The sequence below is a fragment of the Acomys minous genome (genome assembly GCF_964271855.1).
Source record: "Acomys minous genome assembly, chromosome: 9".
NCBI lineage: Eukaryota > Metazoa > Chordata > Mammalia > Rodentia > Muridae > Acomys > Acomys minous.
In genome coordinates this window covers 17,924,467-17,947,529 of record NC_140490.1, presented here as the reverse complement: position 1 = coordinate 17,947,529, position 23,063 = coordinate 17,924,467, and the positions used below count along the sequence as shown (strand labels likewise).

Here is a 23,063-nt window from a genome sequence, read left to right as displayed (position 1 = left end):
TCCCTCCAAACACTCCTTCTCCATATTGAGAATTCGGTTTCTGTCCGACATGGAGAATCTGGAAGGTTCTGGGGACCACCATGAGATCTACCCCAATAAGATGGTGGTAGAAAATAAATTGGCCCTCTGTAGACACAAAGCGGCGAAACACCAAGCTTCAACCTCTCAGGACAGTGAGACCCTGCAGTCCCTTCTTAAAACGCTCCAGTTTATCCCGGAAGTGAAGGGTAGCCACAACAAAGCGCTCCAGTTGAGTAGGCACCCCTCCCCCTGCCTTCCCACGTCACTAACATCATTGACTGACGTGCCTCAAGTTAAGAAGGCCACCCTGAAGCAAGAGATCCAGAGGGAAGTCCCTGAAACAAGAGGACAGCTGTTAGGGCTTTCCTAAACTCTTCAGGAGAGAGAGGCAGAAGGGTGCGCAGAGGGCCGGAAGGGGAGGGGCCTGCACGTCTCATTCCCTTCCCCTCCTTCCGCTTGCCAGTCCTTACTCCAGCTGGTTGGCTGGGAGACCCCATCACCTTCCCTCAGCTGTCCCCGGTTCTCCAGCAAGCAACTCCCCCATGTTTTCCTTGGTTGCCATGGGGCGGTTAAGTACGGGTTTGAATGGAGAGATGCCTGGGGCTCAGAGGTGGAAGAGTGCCAGGTCTATTTTTAAAGGCAACCGGGGGAACCCGTCACCAGGGAAGGAGAGCCTTTACCCGAGTGGTCCAGCGTCTTCCTTCTTTAGAGCCTGGTTTACAAACAAAAAGTTGTAGGTAGAAAGATGAATTTTTTGCTTTTAATTCACTAGGTGCTTTAAGCAAGATATTCTTGGGGCTGGAGAGATGGCTCATAGGTTAAGGGCACTGACTGCTCTTCCAGAAGTCCTGAGTTCAATTCCCAGCAACCACATGGTGGCTCACAACCATCTATAATGTGATCTAATGATCTCTTCTGGCGGGCGGCATACATGTAGGCATGGCACTGTATACATAATAATAAATACATAAATCTTTTTTAAAAAGTTATATAGGTTTTGGGGGTTTGGTAATATACTCTGTAGGGTAAATCACAACCATTTGCTGTGTCATACACACAGTGAGCTTCTGGAAATAATGTAAACAATGTCCAATATATATATATTGTGATGTGTGTATGTATGTATATGTATATATACACACATATATACATATATATACATACACATCACATCACAGGTTGTGTGACAGGCACTATTCAAAGCTCCGTAGTGTTCATAACAAGCATCCTCATTTTGTCAATGTATTTGTGAGTTAGGTACCTTTAGCCCATGGATGGCAATTTGCCTGAGGTCACAAAGCTATGAGAAACAAAAAATGTCAACTCCAGGGAGCAAACTGCCAGAAATGCTACCCCTGATGCCACTAGAGATGCCACTGTGATGATTTGGGGTAAAAAGATGGGGCCATAATACTTGGTTTGTAACTATCTCAGACCCCTGTCTTTCTGGGCTCCCCCACTGAGATTCAGGGACCATGTGTGAGAGTTCAGGGAAACACCTTCCATGGACTTGAAGTGTCACTTTCTTCACTGCCCAACCTGGTAATTTACTAGTTGGCTTCGGTTAACCTGATAGCATTCACACAAAGCCCAGGGTTCGCCGATGGCCCCTACCACTGTCTAGACCTGAGTTTGGTGTTGCAGATGCTACCATATACAGGAAAGGGGGCATTGTGGGTGCAATTTAGATATTTAAAGTGAGGAAACCATCCTGGGATATCTGAGACCTTAAATGTAGTCACAAGTGTCCTTTGAAGAGAGGGGCAGAGGCAGGGAGATACATGCCCATGTTAGAGTGCTTGCCGAAAATGTTTACATGCCAGCACCACAAACAAACACAACAGCCTGAGAAAGGAGACTTGAGAAGGAAGGCTATCTGAAGCAAGGTGTGACGTGGCTACCTATGAGCACAGCAAAGAAGGCTGGGAACCAAAGCATCCGAGAAATGCAGCTTAGATCTAGAAAAGGAGAGGGAACTAAGTCTTCTTGGGCCCTTGGCCTCTGCCCAGTGGGAATTATTTCAGACTCGGGACCTTTAGAACTATAAGAGCATAGCGGTGTCCCACACCAGTGTTGGAGGTGATTCGTGTCCACAGAAAGCTAATGAAGGAACTCTGCAGTGAGCTGGAGCAGCGGTTTTCAAAGTGTGGACCATGGGCCTGCAGCCTGGCGGCACAGGTAGCACCACAGTGTTGCAGAGGCTTGGGCCCATGATAGAACCGTCAGACTCGGAATCTCCTGGGTGGGCTCCAGAGACCTGCACTTTAGCAAGTCCCCCACTGGCTCTGATGCTGGCTGTAGCGCAAAGGTCAGATATGGCTAAACCTGATCACCAGGAGAACTTGAAATGCTGCCCAAGTTAGGTGGTTCTAGCTGGGCTGAGAACCCATACTGTGTCATAGGGGTTAATGCTGTAGAGTTTTGCCCTCCAAAACTGTCTTATAGGGGTTACTGATTTGGGGTGCCACCCTCCAGTTCAGTTGTGCAGAACTTTGGAAACCTAGAAAGACGTGCTGAAGGCTGCAAAGGGAGGGAAAAGCAGAGGCCAAGCCATCATGGCCAGAGGGGCACAAAGAGGCAGATATAATTAGAAGGGTGAAGCTGGTGTGAGGCAGGAGGGTGTGAAGACACTGGATGAGTGGGAGCAGAGTCTGTGCATAGTCAGCATCCGAAAGGAGGGACCGGGACAACCGGGTCAGTCAGCGGTCCAAGAGATTTGTTTTAAGAGATGTCAGAAATATATTCAAATGTAAAACCGTCAATCTTGTTGTTGTTTTGAGATAAGGTTTCTCTGCGTAACCTTGGCTATCCCGGACTTGCTTTGTAGACCAAGCTGGACTCCACAGAGATCTGCCTGCCTCTGCTTCTCAAGTGATGGGGTCAAAGGCATGCACCACCACTGCCCTGACTCAAACCATCAGCTTTTTAAACATTGGCAATTGAGGCAATTTAGCCTTCAGCTCCCTGTCCCAGGCATGGTCCAAAGCATGAAAGCAGTTGCCCACAGGCCAAGTTCTCACAGATGACTGGAAAAATTCCCTGTGGGTTGGCTAATTGTGTCTGTGTGCTACAACCCGCTTGTAGGTACACGGTTGGCTCTCATTAAGATTTAGTTGAATGAGCCAGGCACTGTGGTGCATGCCTTTAATCCCAGCAATCAGGGAGGTAGAGGCAGGTGGATCTCTGTGAGTTTGAGGCCAGCCTGGTCTACAAAGAGAGTCCAGGACAGTCAAGGCTACACAGAGGAACCCTGACTCAAACAAAACAAAATTTAGTTGAATGAAAGGATTCTCCTAGAGTGTCTCCGTGAGACAGAGACAGCTCTGCCCATTTGACAGACAGGAACTTGATGCTCACCCCAGTGATGTGAACTCCCATCACCATCCACTTCATACCATGCTGGCCAGAGCTCAAACACAGGACCCCTTACTGTCGGGGAGGCTGCAAAGAGCAAGTACTTCTGTAGCTGACAAGAGCTCTGTAATAGGTTTGTGGTGGGTGGGTGGGGTAGGGGCGATGGGCATCAGTAACAGCCATGGGCAGTATTCATGAGCATTAGAAACACCTAAGGAAGCCTGGTCACCAGCATCTTGTGTGTCACATGGAAGCCAGAGGCTCTCTGTCTCCAAAGAATCTATGCTGCTTTTGTGTGGTTACACATTGGAGGAAGGCAGGACAGGGTATGCTGAAAGGTAACAGGGATGGGGGAGGGGGGAGGTCAGGATGGCCACCTCCCAGACCACCTCTGTTTTTACAGAGATGGGGAGTGGGGAGGCCTGTGCTTCTGTAGAGGCTTGAGATGGGGGTGGCAGATGCCTGAGACCCTCTAGAGAACCCCATATCTTACTCCCTGATTTTATTATACAGAAGAAATATGGGGAGCTAAATGAGAGGCGATGGCTTGCAAGTGCATTATGGGATATTACACAATAGCTGATCAGCATCAGACACAAATAAATGACCGAGGATCTAGTGCCAAGAATCTGGATAGTCCCCAGGTGGTGGTCTGGCTGGCTTCCAGTCAGCAGAGTAGGCAGCTGGACATCATAGAGGCCACAGAATGTAGCAATGGAGGATTCTAGCACCCAGAGTCTCACCCTTCCACTTGACCTCACTCTACCACCATAGATGTGTGTCTTCTTCCCTGATCTGGATTCTGAAACTTGGATCTGCAAATGCCCTGGAGTTCTTGCCTACCTCCTGTCTGCCTGGAAAATCCGTTATGGAAGAGGAGCAAGTGCCCATGATGGCTCATAGGCCTGAAAGTTGTTTGGTTACAGGGAGATTCATCCTCCAGAAAACCTGACCCACTCTGATTGTTAGGGCCTCACTAACATAAAAGAGAGAGAGAGAGAGAGAGAGAGAGAGAGAGAGAGAGAGAGACAAACAGTGAGACAGACAGACAGACAGACAGACAGACAGAGACAGAGAGAGAGATCAGTGGCTGGGCAAGTCGCACACATGTTTATAAAGCAATGCCTAGCTGAGCACTGAGGTGCATGTCTGTAATCCTAGCACTTGTGGGACAAGACTAAGACAGGAGGACCCCAATCTCCATCACCCCGACTCCAGCCATGTGGTCTCGGGTGAGTTATTTAACTAAACTCTCTGTACCTTGTCATCTTTTTTAAAGAAGTAAGAGTGCTGCTCCACCCCCACCCATGGGTGATTATTACATCCATCTTATGGGAGGTCTGTTCCTCCAGAAGTACTGCCTATGGGCCTGTGCCTTATCTTTCCATTGAGGGCTACCTGTAAGTAGACACCAGCACCAAGACAGAGGCCATTCAGGGCCAACCCATAGTGTGCCAGATGAGGTGACCCCTAGGTGGCCCACAGGACATGAACCTCAGCAATAAGTGATTCTAGTTTTAAGACTCAGGGGGAGCTTATTACACAACGATTGGCTAAGGCAACCCCAGGCTCCTGGCATCTGCTGTTGTTCTTTTTGAGACAGGGTTTCCCTGTGTAGCCTTGGCTGTCCTGGACTCAACTTTGTAGATCAGGCTGGCCCTGAGCTCACAGAGATCCGCCTGCCTCTGCCTCCCTGAGTGCGGGGATTGCAGGTGTGTGCCACCACGCTTGATGGCTCATAGAGTTTTTAACAGAAATTGTTCTGAGTTGTGTCTGTCACTTACCTGCCTTTGGAAGCTCAACAGAAGGAACGCCGTTCTGAGCATCACTGTATGAAAGCCAGTGCCTGTGCAGCAGTCAGCGTCACCCTCAGGGTCATGCATCTTGTCCTCCTCAACTACTCTTTGTGGTCTCAAAATCACTCCCTGAGTCTTTACCATTTTCTTCCCTGCCCTGCTATTTTACCAAAGTGTCTCAAACTTGAGCTTCTCCTGCCTCAGGCCACCAGAGTGCTGGGATCACAGGTGTGCACCACCACACGCAACACCTGCCAGTAAGTGTGGTGAGCTGAGTTCCATCCCTAGCCCCTCATGGTGGAAGGAGAGAACCAACACCTATAGGTCGTCCTCTGACCCCGTACATCACACAGGAATAAATAAAAATGTACAAAAAGCCCTGCCTGTTGTCATTGTGTCTATTGTGAGCAGCATGTGAGCCTTGAAGAATGACATTCAAAGCAAACAGACGGGGCGAGAGCTGAGGCAGTCTGTGGCGGTAGTGTGTCAAGCACCCGAACTTAAGGCTCATGTCATGACTTTGTGTTCATTGGTGCCTGCTGTTCCCTGCCTGGTTCTCCTCTGCTGCCCAGCTGTGGAGGCTGTCGGGTAATGCACACCTGATTCAGAGAGTTGGGGCTATTGGGGAGCTCAGGAGTCGGGTGCCCCTCCACACCCTGTGAGAGACCTTCCTCCAGCACTGCCCTGGAGGACACAGACGGAGCCAGCACTTCAGCACAGTCCCCCAGAACACGGCCTGCATCCTAGGCACCTCGGGGAAACCCGGAAGCACTTGACACCCAGTCAGGCACACAGCAGACCCTCCTAAAATCCAGTGAGCCAAAATAATTTTTTTTTTCCTTCTGGTGATTCTGTTTTAACATCTGTGCTGCCTACCTTCTTCGGAAAAGTAAGAATCCACAAAGTTCAGGATAGAAGAGGTCAGACCAAGTCAGATTGCTGGTATTTTGAAAGAACTCCTGTCATCCTGCCTCAGGGAAGTTTTCTTACAAGGCCTGAATTAATTCCAGGGCAGTACTTTGGGAAGCCATAGCATCTACATGAGGGGAACAAAGTGAAGTGACGCCCAGAGGAGACAATTGTGCTGGGCTGTTAACTCTGGTTGACCCCTTGTTTGGCCAAAAGTCTGAAGCCTACATTGCCAGTCACAAGATCTGGGGTTAGCAACGCATCCAGAGGGCCTGTGGGGCTCGGGGCATAGCTCAGTGGCCGAGAGCTTGCATGGTCTGTTCAAGGCCTTGGGTTCGATCCCTGGCAACGTGAAAAACGAAAAGGAAGGAAAGAGAATGGGAAGAAGGAAAAGGAAGGGAGGAATAAAGGAAAAAGGCAGGGCAGGGCCGGATGAGCCTGTGCGTGGCGGGCAGGTTAGCCTGTGTCTGCCTCGCCGGTGCCTCGGCCCCTGTGCCAAGCAGGGTGATCCCATGGTGTGCGGCAAGGAGCTCCACACTGTCAGCTTTGGGTTGGGTTTGGCCAGTGGGCGGCTCTGCCAACAGGTGGTCGGGATGGGAGGAGAGAGAGGTGGGAGACTTCCCTTCTCCCTGCTCCGGGTTCCTGTGTGGCTTCACTTAATGCTTGCCAGCCCCTCCTGCAGGAGACCACCACCTCTGGGATCTATTTCCCACCTCCCTCCTGCTGCCTTCTCAAGGACAGGATGGGGCCGTCTTCCTTCAGTCATAGAGCCCTGTGTCCTTCCACATCTCAGGTGGCCTTGACCCTCCTCCCCTGAGAGTGAGCCCTTCCTTCCTTCAAGTCTTCACATTGGAACCGTCTAAGCTGCATCTTGTCACTTTGCTGTCCTGAGCAGCACAGCCTCTAAGAGATGGCTCCACCATGCGGGTTCTCTCCTAAGTGACCGTCTCCTTCTGTCGAGCTCTATGAAGACCTTAGTGACCTGGGTTTAACATACATTAGATAATTAAACAATGTGGACTGTCCCCCGATCCACAGATGGGGAGTTTTTTTGTTCTTCCACTCAACAAGTAGTTACTGAGAATCTGCGGAGCCAGCATTGTCTGATGCTGGGCATATCAGGGATGCACAAGTGGCCCCATTGATGCTTACAGTCTACATCTGCCCGTCTGGCAACAGGAGTCAGACAACTCCTCAGAGGCAGGGCTGAGACCAAAGAAGTCAGCTTCCTCAATTCCTATGTCCTTAGCAGATTCTCAGAGAAATCTGTAACCCAAATAGAACCCAGAAACAAACACGAGGCCAGATCGAGATTAGCTACCAAGGGCTAGCATACTGCCCCAGTCTGCCTAGCAACCTATGATGTCATAACCTACCTGCCGCTAGGCGCGCCCCTGCCCAGTATATAAAAGGACAAACCCACCCTGTCCCTCTCTCCTATCTCTTACCTCTTTCTCCTCCTTTGCTGTCACTACTTCTCTTTCCCTCTCCCCCTCCCTCTCAGAGGTGCCCCTACCACTATAACAAACCCCTCCGTATCATATCTGTTGTGTGGCATCTTACATTTCATATTTAAAGGCAAGTCCTCTTGAGATTTTTGTTTTGTTTTGTTTTGTTTTGTTTTGTTTTTTCGAGACAGGATCTCTCTGTGTTAGCCTTGCCTGTCGTGGAGTAGCTTTATAGACCAGGCTGGCCTCGAACTCACAGCAATCTGCCTGCCTCTGCCTCCCAAGTGCTGGGATTAAAGGTGTGCGCCACCACGCCTGGCTCTCTTGGGATTTTTGAAACAAAATCTCACTATGTAACCCAGGTCAGTCGGGCCTCGGCTTCCCAAGAGCGGTCATAGTCGGCTACCAAACTTCTCAATGGAAGCCACAGACAAGATGGACTTTGTGACAGACTCCTGGCAATACAACCATCTGCTTTGTTTGTCTCCCCGCCCCCACCCCACCCCCCAGCATTCTCTTGGGCCCTCCCTTCTTCTCTCTTCCCTGCTTCTTCTGTTTCTCACACTTTTATAATTAGCCTCCCAGCAATCTCCCGGTCATCCCCTTAGAGCCTGCCGTTTGGCAGCAAAGCTTGCCCATGAGCTGTTTTTATGAATGGAGAGAGGCTGTGGTGGGGGCAGGAGAGTGGGGTGGGGGTGGGGGGTTCCAGAGGAATGCCCTCCCTGTGTTCCACAGGCAAAGACACAGAATCAACTGGTGCTTAGAAAATACGGTGTGACTAAAGGTGCCCTGCGGCGGTGGCTGAGATAAAGGAGGAGGCTGCCGGGAGAGACAAGCAGCAAGCCCTGGGGTCGGCTTGCTTCCTCTGGTCCTCTGGAGATACTTGAATTTCCTCAGAAAGGTTTGAAAAGGCTATGCCAGTAACCGGATACTTCCCCGGTACCAGGTCAGGCAGGACAAGGACAGCAGTCTGGTGCCTTCAGAAAAGGCTGGCTGGCTGGCCAACTAAAAGGAAGCCCCTTCTCTTCAATTTCCCAGCCCCTCCTCAGCAAGACACACCTGGCTCCAGGCCCCCCTGACCCTCAGGAAGCCCTCACCACTCCCAGAACCTCTAGCTGGGTTGTCATAGCTGAGGGGAAGAAGGCTGGGCTGAGGAGACAGAAAGCCCTGTCCTGAGACAGCAGGGGAGCCAGGGGTGCCCGGTGGGCAAGGGGCCAGGCAGGACCTCTTACCCTTCAGCAAGGTTGTCAGAGAGGTATCTGCTCCCTGGCATCCTGAGGTGAGCCCCACTGGGAGGAGGTCAGAGACAGGCTTACAGAAACACCTGGGATTCACTTCTCGGGAACGTGTACTTCTCCGTCCCCGGCACCCAATTTCCTGACCAAAATGAATCATGCAGCGAACGGGCAGCAGAGACAGGGACACAGAAGCCACGGCTTAGAGTCCAGTCTTTGAGCAGCTGGGCAGCAACGTTTGGAACAAGGACAGATGGGCCTTCCGAGCCAAGTTAGAAGCTTGGGTGACAGGAAGGACCCTGGGGCGGGGGGGGGGGGGACCATCTCCCCACAGCCTTCCTCTGCTGAGAGCAGAATGGCAAAAAGATCAGGACGCACTGCAAGACAATCTTGATTTCCCCCTACCCTTTCTGCCCCTGCCGGACGGACGGAAGCAAGCAAAGTCATAGTCATCAGTTACCTGCTGAGATTGGGACAACACTGTTGATGAAAGTCGGCTGAGACACGACGGAGAGGAAGAAGAGTTGGAGATAAATTCCCAAAGTCATTGGATTCAGGACAACCATGCTGGCCAGGGCTGGTAAATATCACGCTAGAGGGCAAGGCTGCTGGGGGCCTCTCTCAGCTCAGCTTTGTCCTGACTGCTGCCTGCCTCCTCTCTCTCTCTCTCTCTCTCTCTCTCTCTCTCTCTCTCTCTCTCTCTCCTTGCCTCCCTCCTTGCCTCCCTCCCTTTCTCCCTCCCTCTTCTTCCCCCATGCCTTTATCAAGAAAGAATGCCAACCATTTCCCATTAAACCTTGTCTGTACTACACAGGGTTATATTTATCTCAAGCTCTGGGTCAAATGCCCACATTAAAATTAAGATGTCAGAAATTTCTTTTTTTTTTTTTTTTTTTTTTTTGAGTCTGAGGTAAGTGGCTGTTGAAAAGATGAGAAAGCTGGCAGCCAAGTTCCAGTGTTGACTTGCAGCCATGCTTAGGGGCAGATGGGTTTCGTACTCCATTACCCACCATCAGCTGCATGCATGAAGCACAGGTGTCCTGCCTTAGCACTAGCCAAGTCTCCTGACACAAACTGCCTTCTGTGAGGTCAAGCTGCTGGCCTGGGGTGATCTCACCCACTAGGAACAAATGTAAATTGACCTGGGACTCTCTGCTGGGGAACTTGCATTTCCAAATAGCTATGAAAAGGTCCCCATCCCTACTCCCAGAAGCTGCAACCCTTGAACGTCAATGCAAAGCAAAGCAGATGAGAACAGTAAAAGGACATAAAAGTAAACCAGCCATAATCAAATTGCACTAGGAGCAACTGATATATGAAATATGCACCACATAACAGATATGGTATGGAGAAATTTATTATATGAGGATAGGGAGAGAAGGCGAGAGACAGAGAGAGAGACAGAGAGGCAGAGAGATGGAGAGAGGCAGAGAGACAGAGGAAGAGAGAAGAAAGAGGAAATAGTACAAGAGAGAGAGGAAAAGGTACGGGGGGGGGGGGGGGGGGAGAGAGAGAGAGAGAGAGAGAGAGAGAGAGGTTGTCCTTTTATCCTTTTATATACTGGGCAGGGTGACACCTAGTGGCAGGTAGGTAATGATGTCACAGGTTGCTAGGCAGACTGGGGCAGGATGCTAACAGCAACAGCATCATCAACTTAATCTTGGCTAGACAACATTTCTTGAAACAGAAATAATTACAGGGGCTAGAGCGATGTCTCAGCAATTAAGAGCATGGACATGCAAAGGGACCTGAGTTCAGGTCCAGCACCGGCGCTCTGTAGCTCGCCACTGCCTGTGACTCTAGCTCCAAGGGATCAGGTGCCTCTGGTCTCCCAGGGCACCTGCACTCATGTGCACATACTCCGCTCCCCAGATATCTAATTTAAAAATAAAAACAACAAAATATTTTCTTCAAATGGTTTATAAAGACTATTATAGTGATCTTTAGATTTAGATGTAAAGAAAACAATTACAATGCCAATCTGCATAGTTGTTGAGTTTGCTTTAGTTTACGTGATATTCTCACTGGAAAGGGTTCCTCAGGTTCAGTGAGCATGGCTCCTCATCTTGGGCAAGGTGGACTGTGGCTGGCGTGGAGGATAATGCCACCCTCTACCGTTTAGAGCCATACTTGGCCTCCATTCCGCTCTAAGTGGTGGAAACAAATTATCCGACGCCCCTCTACCCCTTAGCCGTCTTAGTAGGGTTGTTGGAAAGGGTAAAAGGGATAATGTGGAATGAGCCGTATTCAGACTAGAACTTAGAGACAGCACAAATGGAATCCAAAGCGCTGTGCTATGTGGGATACAAAGATGACCTTCCAAAATACCTCACATCTCTATGTGTGTATGCCCAAACCATAAAGAACAAACTAACTGATACAATTGATGAAAAAAGAGGATGCAGTCACCACAGGAATGGTTGCCCTTTGGGGGCCCATAGAGACATGCCTACAAGCCTCCAGGGTTTAAGGAGTTAGTTCTTAGGAAATTTCCATTTCCCTGTGTGTTTCTTTTTTTATTTATTCTTATTTTTATTTTTTATTTTTTGGTATTTTTGAGACAGGGTTTCTCTGTGTAGCCTTGGCTGTCCTGGACTCACTTTGTAGACCAGGCTGGCCTCGAACTCACAGTAATCCATCCACCTGCCTCTGCCTCCCGAGTGATGGGATTAAAGGTGTGTGCCGCCATGCCTGGCTCTCCCCATGTGGTTTTTATTTTATTTTATTTTTATTTTTAATGTTTATGGATGTTTTGCCTGTATGAATTTTATAGCACTATCTTTATTTATTTATTTATTTATTTATTTATTTATTTATTTTAAAGATTTATTTACTTATCATACATACAGTGTTTTGACTGCATGTACACCAGAAGAGGGCACCAGATCTCATTATAGACGGTTGTGAGCCACCATGTGGTTGCTGGGAATTGAACTCAGGACCTCCAGAAGAGCAGTCAGTGCTCTTAACCGCTGAGCCATCTCTCCAGCCCTCCCCCTGTGTTTTGTGGGCCTCTTTCTTATGATGCTACCCTAGCTACACAAGGCAGGAGTGGTCGTCCTCTCCAGACCCTCCTAGAAGGGCTGACGCTTGCAGAATCTAGGAATCTCAGCTGTGTGTCCATAAGGACGTCACCTAGTCACAGAGCCTTCCTCTTAGAGGTGTTAGGTGAGATGTCAGCGGGAGACTAGTTCCTGTTAAACGCAGGTGCCGGGGCCTGGAGAGATGGCTCAGCGGTTAAGAGCACTGACTGCTCTTCCAGAGGTCCTGAGTTCAATTCCCAGCACCCACATGGTGGCTCACAACCATCTATAATGTGATCTGATGCATACTGTAAACATAATAAATCTTAAAAAACCACAGGTGCTACCTCACTGAGAAATTGCAGGGAAACAGTCAACTGCCCGGTGGTCTGAGCTCAAGAATATACATTGTTCATCAGACTGAAAATGTGTAAACAGTGGTCCATGGTATGCAGTCATTAGAAAGAATGCAGGGTGGGAAAGCATCTCAGTGGCTGACCACTAGCCTAGCATGTATGAGGCCCTGGGCTGGAGTCCCTAGCACAGAACCAAATCAAAAGTCTTTGTAATAAATGATGCTGGAAAAAATGGAATGTCAACATACAAAACAGAGATGAAAGTTAACCTTTACAGTGTCCCACTTGTAAAAACTGGGTCAGGAGCTGGAGAGGTGGCTCAGCAAAGTTCTTGCAGGACAAAGCTCAGGGTCTCTGATGTGCCTCCTCAGAGTTGGAGGCACAGACAGGGTGGCACAGACCCCTGTGCTGGGAGTGACGGATCCCAGGGGCTCGATGGCCAGCCAGTTTAGCTGAAAGGATGAGATCCAGGTTCAGTGAAAGACTCTGTCTAAAAAATTAAGATGGGAAAGTAATTGAGGAAGACACTTGATGTCAACCTTTGGCCTCCACATGCACGTGCATACGCACCTGTGTACAGCCTGCCACCCTGTGCCAGACACATGCACACATGCACACATGCACAAATAACACATATGATAAATGAACAAATAAATGTAGTAAAAATAATTAGTCCAAGCTGGACATGCCTAATCACAGCTTGTGGGAGGCCGAGGGGTGGGAAGGATCACAGGCTATACAGCAAAACTTATCTTTTTCTGTCGGGAGCCGCTCCACCATTACAAGATGACGTTGATTTCCTGTTTCCTGGTTCTTCACGGAAGCCCTTGCGGCCAGTGCGCATGCGCAATTACGTCATCTGCTTACGCAGACGATATGCTAATTGGGTATTCTCTAGAGCACCAATGATAAGAGGACACGTCTCTATACGCCTCTGAATTCCCTATATAAGCCTCGGGTTTTTTGGGGAAGAGGTCCTTCTCCATCCGTCTACAAAGAGCTGTACAATAAAATCGCTGTCAGAAGAATCCTGAGTTGCCGCGTCTCCTTTATCGGCGAAGGCTGCGCGCAACATTTTTCTTTTGTTGTTGTTGCTGTTTTTGGTTTTTCAAGACAGGATTTCTCTGGGTGTAGCCTTGCCTGACATGGATTCACTTTGTAGACCAGGCAGGCCAGGAACTCACTGAGATCCATCTGCCTCTGCCTTCCGAGCGCTTCGATTAAAGTCGTGCACCACCACCGCCCAGAGATAACGGGGTAAGTCTTAATGCATCACTTTCCTTGTCGCTGTGACAAACGCTGGACAAAAACAGCTTAAAAGACTGTTTCATTCTGGCTCACAGTTTGAGGGTAGAGTTCACTCCGGGGAAGGCATGGCGGCAGCAGCACATGGCGACTGGACACGTGGCCTCAGCGGCCAGGAAGCATGCTCTGTGGATTTGCTCCTTTTTATTCAGTGCAGGACGCCAGCCTGTGGAGATGGTGCCACCACCAATCAAAGTGGGTCTTCCCTCCCCAGGTAAACCACTCTGGAATCACTCTGACAGACAGGCTCTGAGATGTATTTCTTAGTTGATTCTAAATCCCGTTAAATTAACAATTAAGATTAACTGATCAGCTGGGCGTTGGAGGCACATGCCTTTAATCCCAGCACTTGGGAGGCAGAGGCAGGAGGATCTCTGTGAGTTCGAGGCCAGCCTGGTCTACAAAGTGAGTCCAGGACAGGCAAGGCTACACAGAGAAACCCTGTCTCGAAAACCAAAAAGAAAAAAAAAAAAGATGAACTGATCACACGGTAACCCTGAATTATGATATTGGAGGCACAAATCATATGTGACAACAGACAAAAAGACAGGTTACAGCTGTGTGGTGGCTAAGGTATGATCTCTTGCCACCAACCTGATGATCTGAGTTTGATCCCTAGGATCCAAAAGGCAGAAGGAGACAAACATCACTAACAGGCCTTCTCTCACCTCCATATGGGTAACTGAGGCACACCACACTCACACTATACACACTCACTCACACACATGTGCACATACACACATCACACAGACTCACATGCATATACACTCACACACATATACACACAAAATAAATACATAAATAAGTAAATATTTTCCAACAGGTAGTTCAGCCTGGGTACTGACGTGAAGGGCTGACAGTAGACTGTTCTGGAGTGTAAAGGAATGCAGCCGTACGTCTTATTCTCCTCTCACACATTCTTTGCATTCATTCATTCATTCATTCATTCAACGTCTGAACAATCAGGTAAGCTTTATTGACTATTTATTTATGCAAATAGAAAGATCTAGAATGTTGCACAATCCACTGGAGACTTTCTTTTTTTTCATCTTATAAACAGTTGTATTATGTAAAATTTTTACAAATTTTTGTTGTTTTTCTTTTCTTTTTAAATTTATTATATTTATTCAGATTACATCTCCATTGTTATACCCTCATTGGTATCTTTATCTTCCCTCCCTCCCTCCCTCTTCTGCCCTATACCCCTCCCCTAGACCTCTGACCGGAGGGGACCTCCTCTCCCACCATATGACCACAGCCTATCAGGTCTCATCCGGATAGCCTGCAACCCCTTCCTCTGTGTGCCGCCGGGGCCCATGGTGGGGAAGTGGGGTGGTGGCTCACAATTAGTTATTAACTCCAGCTCCAGGGGATCTGACGCCATCTGCTGGCCCCCACAGGTACCTATACACTGATGGGACACACACACATATGCATTAAGAAAAAAAACAAACAAACAAAAAACACCACCATGTATCCTCAGGAAGTAGACTAAACTAGAGAAGAAAAAAAGCAGAAAAGGATAAGTCAGTAAGATGAGAGAGAAGCCATACGATTTTCATTAACTTTTTTTTTTTTTTTTTGGTATTTTTTTAGTTTTGTTTTAGTTTTGTTTTTTTTTAAACAGGGTTTTTCTGTGTAGCTTTATCTATCCTGGACTCACTTTGCAGACCAGGCTGGCCTCGAACTCACAGAGATATCTGCCTCCTGAGTGCTGGGATTAAAGGTGTGTACCACCACCGCCCGGCCATTTAATTTGTTCTTTAATAATTGCTTTTACACTACTCTCTGAATGGCTAGATCTAGGAGTTGGGACTCGGCGTGATCATAGCGTGCAGAAAACCTTGGCCCCAGCAATTCTGAGCTAAGAAGGTCTCAAATCAGAAACACACGGAACAAGCCAGCAGCACTGAGAGTAATGCAGAACGCTGGAGAGGAAGGGTCGGAGTGGGCCACCCTGAGAAGGCAGCCTTTACAGAGACCCGCGAGGATGCGCCATGCAGGTACCGGGGAGGAAAGCAGGCAGGTTTCAAAAGCCACGTGCCATTTCCTGTTTGTTCTGCTTCCTTCTTGCAGTTTAGATGTGAGCTCTCAGCTTGCTGCTTCAGCCACCATGCCTGCCTGCTGTCTGCTTCCTCTTCACAACGATGGTGATTGGCCCACTGGAACCATAAACCCTCCTCCTCCTCCTCCTCCTCCTTCTTCCTCTTCCTCCTCTTCTTCTTCTTTTTCTTTTTCTTCTTCTTCTTTTAGGTTTTCAAGTCAGGCTTTCTGGGTTTAACAGCCCTGGCTGTCCTGGTGTCCTGGACTCCCTTGTAGAGCAGGCTGGCCTCGAACTCACAGTGATCTGCTGCCCCTGTCTCCCGAGTGCTGGGATCAAAGGCGTGCGCCACCACGCCCAGTCAGCCTTACTTCTATGAGTTGCCTAGCAACTAGTAGGCGCCTCCCTGTCACAGCAGAAGAAACGGAGGCTAACAATGATGGCACAGCCATCTTCCTAAGCTTGCAGAGTCACATACCCAAACCTGCGTTCTTTATGCCACACTCCTACGCCCCGAAGCCAGATACCATGGGTAAGTGGGAGGCAGATGAGGGAGACTGTCCTGCTCTGGGTGCAGGTAGGGCTTGGAGGCCGCAGGGGACTCTTAGCTAGAGACCCCAGAGGGAAACTACGAGCTAAGCTTGGGAGGCAGATGGCAAGCAGATGTTGGTGCCTTAGCATACTGGAAGGACACTTCTAAGTTTCAGCCACTGGCCCACTGGGGCTTACTTTATTTTACTCAGGGAACCGCAGTGCTAGATTCTGCCAGGAGCTGCCAGCAGGGATGTTGACAGCCCGTTTCAGAACCCCCGTTGGTCTGCCACTCTTAGAGCCTGCACCCCTACTCCATGTTTAAATCCTCCTAGTTCCCAGACTTAACTGCCCACTGTGCACAGCCTTTGTCAAGAGGAATGTTTTCCCTCTTGGTTCCTCACTAGCACCTGGCGGTGTGTGTGTGTGTGTGTGTGTGTGTGTGTGTGTGTGTGTTTTTGATGGCAAGAGTACCACACTTTCAGCAGATAGCCAGGAACAAGCTGGCTGAGGAAGCGTATCAGAGTTCAGACAAGTTAACGTTCCTCTCTGAGGTTCTAATCACATACCCAGGACTAACTTGAGTAGAGACCGTCAGATCTCGGCACTCAGGCATCCCTGCTGCATTTGCCCTTCCTGTTAGCTCTTTGCTGGCCTCCTTGGCCCAGTGGAAGCGAGAAGGCAACCACTACTTTTGCTAATAGCCAGGCAGGCTCTGCCAGAAGACAGTGAATGCAGGCTAGGCTCCAGGCCATGGAGAGCATCCACTTCTTGCCCAGGGAATTTGAGGCGGGTCCTTTGGACTCCCCTCCAGGGATAGGCAGGAGAGGTGACAGGGCCCAGACCTGTGTGAGCAACAGTTACCTCTGTTTGAGTGGCAGTCACTTGACTGATCAGCGGTCTCCAAGAAGACTCCTGCCCATGAGTAAAATGGCCCAGGTGGGGTTCTGATCAGTCAAGTGGTTGGGTTTCTTTTTCCTGGGAAGGGCTGGCATGGATTTTGGGGGTGACACAAGGTATGAGGAGAAAGGGCTCTTCACCGGTGTGGCATGGACTTGGGATACTGCACCCTGAAACGTCTTGCCAAATGCCTTGCCATATGGCATGAGCCATGTAAACAATTCAGAGAGAGAGAGAGAGAGAGAGAGAGAGAGAGAGAGAGAGAGAGAGAGAAAAGAGTAGCTCTAGTCAATGGCTTCAATCTGGTAACATACTTCTGTTGGTCCGTACAGGTTGCAACAGCACAATACTACAGCCGGGCGGCTTGTCTCCAGAAACTGAAGACCAAGGCAAGGGCAGATTCAGCACAGTGTCTGGGTCATGAACGTCCGTCTTCTCACTGTGTTTGCAACGAATGGAAAGAGTCCGGGGGCCTCTTTTATAAACACGCTAGTCGCATTTTCTTCACAGCTAATCTTCACAGCTAATCCTTACGAACACTGTCACCTTGGGTGTCCGTTTCCAAATCTAAATTTAAAGGGGACATAAATCTCCAGTCTATAGCAGTGGTTGGGTATGTGTCTTCTCCCTCTGAATTGACTGCTGACTCCTTGAGCAGAAGGCCCAAGAGCAGGAGGAAAGCACTGAGTTGTGTATAGGAGGGCTCCCACTAGACACGCAGCAAATAGTTCAGAAGAACCCTTTCAGAACAGAGACCACAATGACACTAGAACCAAACCAAGCCAAACCCAAGTCCACCGGCAATTCTGCACCCAGCAAAACTATCTCCAGGGGTGAAAAATAAGCAAAATAAAAAATTTTCCCCCAAAAGGCAGAGATTGAGGCACTTTACCACAACCAGACTAGCCCTTGGGAAAATACTCATAGGACTCCTATTTTAGAAACAAAAATTTATGGCCTAGGAGATGGCTCAGTGGGCTCACGGCCAAGGTAATGTATATTGTGAGTTCCAGCCCTTGTGGTCCCAGTGCTACTAAGGCAAGGTGGGAGGAGCAGACTGGAGAACCGCTGAGGCCGGGAGGGTGGGAGGAGCTAGCCTGCACAGCAGAAACAAGACACACTGCTCCAACAGGGAGAACACCTACTCCCTAAGGCTATCCCCTGGTCTCCATATGCTAATTTTTAAGTGAATTGTTAGAAATAAAAGTATAAGCCAGGCATGGTGATACACATTTTTAATCCCAGCACTCAGGAGGCAGAGACAGGCAGATCTCCAAGTTTGAGGCCAGCCTGGTCTACAGAGGGAGTTCCAGGACAGCCAGGGCTACACAGGGAAACCCTGTGTCAAAAACAAGCAACCAAGAACTCTGCCCGACTTCCTTTATGCAGCCAGCATTATTCATACTAAAACAGCACACACACACACACACACACACACACACACACATACACACACACCACACACAATAATAGCACATACAAAAGATCAAACAGCAAGGTCAGGTAGGGTTCCTCCCTGGGATATGCAGATGCTCCAACAGAAACACACAATGTGCTACACTGGTAGGTAAGGGGGGAAAGCTTCAACAGACACAGAAAAAGCATTTGATGGGATTTACATTCGTTCATGGTACAAAGAAAAACAACTCAGAAGATTAAGGTTAGAAGGAAAATAACACACACACATTAACACACACACACACAGCCAGTGTCAGACTGAATGGGGGAAGGCTGAAAGCATTTCCTTTAAGGTCTGGAATATGGCAAGGATATCTACTCTTATTTAATAAAGTATTGGAAGTTTTAACAAGAGCAATTAATCAAGAGAAACACATGGCATCCAAATTGGAAAGGAAGAAGTTTAATTATCCATGTTTGCAGATGACATAATTCTACTCATAGAAAGAACCAAGTATTCAATCAAAAACTGGCCAAGTTATAAACATAGTTAAATATTTAGCAAAGCTAGAAGATATAAAGGCAACATATAAAAACCGTAATAGCTGATGTGCAAATAATGAACCACATAAAGAGAAATTAAAAACAATGTCATTCACAATATCCATGTAAAAGTTTATGATTAAACTTACCAAGGAAATAAAAGATCTCTACAATGAAAATTATAAAACAGTGATGAAAGAAATTATATAGGGCATGCCAAAAAAAAGGAACAATATGCTCTCGTTCATAAATAGAAAAAATAGTACTATTATAATAACCATACTAGGGCCTGGCATGGTGGTGCACACTTTTAATCCCAGCACTCGGGAGGCAGAGGCAGCCAGATTGGTGTGAGTTCGAGGCCAGCCTGGCCTACAAAGGGAGTCCAGGGCAGCCAAGGCTACACAGAGAAACCTTGTCTCAAAAAACCAAAACCAAAACAAAACAAAATAAAACAAAAAACAAACAAACAAAAAAAAACAAACAAAACAAAAACCCAACCATACTATAGGTATGATCTATAGTGTCAATGTAATTCTCATCAAAATACCAACAACTTTCCTCACAAAAAATACAAAACAATTTCTAGTTAATTTGGAATAAAAAACAAAACAAATAAACAAAAAATGGGAATAGCTAAAGAAATTCTAAGCATCATCAAAAACAAAAGGAGGGAGGGAGGGAGGGAGGGAGGGAGGAGAAAACTAGAGGCATAGAGCTAAGGCAGAGGCTTGGTGGGGGGGCACTGCTTAGCGTACATGAGGTCCTAGGTTTAGTCCCAACACTGTTAGAACAGCAAACAAACAAACAAACAAGAAATACTGTCTTGTTGGACAGTGGTCGCACACACCTTCAATTCCAGCATTTGGGAAGCACAGGCAGGCAGATCTCCAAGTTTGAGGCCAGCCTGGTCTACAGAGGGAGTTACAGGGCAGCCAGGGCTACACAGAGAAAACCTGCCTTAACAAACAAAACGAAAGAAATCACTTCCTTGAGAATTTGGAAGTGTCCCAGTATCTAATTTCAAAATACATCACAAAGCTATAGTAACTAAGGCAGCAGGATACTAGCATAGAACAGACACACGGGGCAACGGAGCAGAATAGAGGGCCGGGAAATAATCCGAATTCGTGCAGCTGGCTTATTGCTTTCAAAAGGCACCAAGCACAAATATCTGAGAAAAAGACAGTCACACCATTAAATGGTGCTGACGAAACTGAATCTGCATATGCAGAAGTGAAAACTAGATCTCTCTCTCTCTCTAGTGATAGGACAGAACTCAACCCCAAATGAATCACAGACCTAAATCTTAAACCTGAAACCAAACTTATTACAAGAAAACTTAAGAGGGACACTTACAGGTGTGTCCACCCTGAGACCTGTAGCCTACATGCACTCAGGAGGCAGAGGCAGGCAGAGTTCTGTGAGTTCGAGGCCAGGCTGGTCTTACAGAGTGAGTTCCAGGACAGCTAAAGCTACATAGAGAAACCCAGTCTCACCCTCCAGCACCAACCACCCCCTACCCCCCCCCCCCCGAGAAAAAAACAAAAAGAAAAGTTAGGAGATTCTTTATGTGTTTCGCTTTTGTAATTTGATTGGGCAGGTCTTGAATATGAACTTGCTAAGTGACAATGTCATGTTGCAATGACCAAAGGCTGCAGGAGGCTGGCTGTAGGCAATGACGATGTAGGTAGGACCAGAGGCACAGGTGATCGGATTATGTCAGACTATATTATATACGAGAAGCTCCTGCACAGCAAAGGAAATCATCCGCAGTGCTGAGAGTTGGCGGCTACATTGGCAAATTATAAATCTTATGAGAGATGATGCCCAGAAGTCATAAAGAACTCAAAAGATGAACGCCAAATGTTTAAATTAGGCTAAAGAACTAGGGACGCCTCAAAAGAAGGCATATGCAACGTCTAGCCACTGCATGAAGAAAGCGCCCCGTTTGTAGTCATCAGAGGAATGCAAATCAGAGCCACAGCGAGCTACGCTGTAGGGTACTGTCCTCTCAGCTGCTGCCATCTTCCTGACATCAGCTACGCCTACCTGCAACAATCCATCACAAATGGGCCTGGGGACGCCCTTGATAGTCCAGCCATGCTTCCCAGCCGTCTGTGTGCAGTTCTACACAAGGCCCCAGGGCTTGGGGAGGGACTAGTGCCTGCGCACTGAGGAAGACCTAGGGGAAAGGGCTCCATGAGGACATGGCGATGCTGGGTGAAGACTTTGCACTGCAGCTGTTTTGGGGTCCCCCGTGCTCCTGTCAGTGCCCCCTCATCCGTGCTCTATACGGAAGTCCAATAAATTGGTTCCCCATTAAGAGCTGTGGTGGGCTCTTACTTTACTTTTCTTTAGGACCATAGGAGAAGGGGGGGGCATTGCTCTCCAGGGAAGGAATTTTAGGCACAGATATTATCTCCCTCACATTGAAAGGCCATTACTGGGGCCTGGCGGGGGGGGGGGGGGACGGACGGAAGTGCTTGTGGCATAATCAGGATCCAAGTTTGATCTCCAACACTCATATAAAAAGCCAGGCATGAGCGGGCCACTGGTGGTGCATGCCTTTAATCCCAGCACTCAGGAGGCGGAGGCAGGTGGATCGCTGTGAGTTCAAGGCCAGCCTGGCCTACAAAGTGAGTCCAGTACAGTCAAGTCTACACAGAGAAACCCTGTCTCAAAAACAAAACAAAACAAAAACAAACAAACAAAAATCCAGGCGTGGTGGCCTGTATTTGTAATCTTAGCACTGGTGAGGAGACACTGGAGCCCTAGGCTCAGTGCTTTGGCCTATCAGGCAGGCCCAGGACCTAGTGAGTGAGAGACCCATCTCAAAAAACAAAGTGTAGAACTTGGAAATGGCTCAGTGAGGGAAGTTGTTACTTTGCAATCATGAAGACATGAGTGGGATTCCCCAAAACCCACATGAAGATGGGCCATTCACTACATACAACACAGGGATGCTATCATCAAAAAGACAGAAACAAGCACTAATAATAGTGAGAAACAAAGGATGAAAGCATAACCGTATAGCCAGGCATGGTGCACACACCTTAAATCCTAGCACTCGGAAGGCAGAGACAGGTGGATCGCTGTGAGGGCAGCCTGGTCTACAAGGCAAGTTTCAGGACAGCCAGGCTCTGCAAAACAAAAAACAAAAAAATTCAGCCCCCCAAAACAAACAAAAAGCCTTCTATAACTTATATGAATAATAGCCGGGCATGGTGGCGCACGCCTTTAATCCCAGCACTCGGGAGGCAGAGGCAAGCAGATCGCTGTGAGTTCAAGGCCAGCCTGGTCTACAAAGCGAGTCCAAGACAGCCAAGGCTACACAGAGAAACCCTGTCTCAAAAAACCAAAAAAATATGAATAATTCATATATATATATGCACATGTGTATGCACAGAACATATATGAGTGCCATAAAATATGATGCCCTATTATGACAACATAAAGCTCAATTATGACATCACAATTCTCTATTATGGCGCCACAAGTGTGAATTGTGGTGAGTAGATGCTCCATTGTGCCATCACTGCATTAAATTATGACACCATGATTCACCATGTGATATGATGCCCTGTGTTACCAAAGGACTCCACTCTGCCATTACAAGGTAGCACTGTGATGTCACGGTGCTCCCTGTGTCATCACTGCCCTGCTGTGTTGGCACAACTCACATCATGATGCTGCAGTTGTGACACACTTTACATTGTGATGGCCAAGTGATGCACTGTGAAGTTCCAACGGAACATTCTGATGTCCATAGCCAAATGGGGCACTGTGGTGTCACAACAGAACACTGACTGAATACTGCAGCATCATGGAGGCGCAGTGAGCATCATAATGTTGTAACGAGGCATTCAGTGCTCACAGTGTAACACTGCCCCATCACGAAGGTACACCCTGGCGTCATTGCAGGGCATTGTGATGGCGCAATGGTATATTGTGACGATGTGAGGCAGCATCACAACAAGACAGGGGGACATTCTGATGGCAGGGAAGAGAGCACTGTGATGTGATGCTGTAACTCACATTCTGATGGTACCATGGTGAATTTTGACATAACAATTCAATCTAGTGATGGCACAATGGAGCCCTGAATCTTGGCAATTTACATTTGTGATATCACAATAGAGTAGTGTGATGTCATAATTGAGTGGAGTATCCTGATGACGCAATGGCGAATACTGATGCCAC

At 48.1% G+C, this 23,063-nt stretch overlaps 1 protein-coding gene across 1 annotated transcript in view; it reads right to left on the bottom strand.

The window, feature by feature from the left end:
• Positions 1 to 9,411, bottom strand: part of COLQ (collagen like tail subunit of asymmetric acetylcholinesterase) — a 61,537-nt gene extending 52,126 nt beyond the window's left edge. Inside the window, exon 1 of the mRNA XM_084796394.1 lies at positions 9,224 to 9,411. Coding sequence (XP_084652520.1) covers positions 9,224 to 9,329 — 106 coding nt within the window. The 5' untranslated portion in view covers positions 9,330 to 9,411. The remainder of the gene's footprint in view (positions 1 to 9,223) is intronic.
• Positions 9,412 to 23,063: the final 13,652 nt, after the last annotated feature.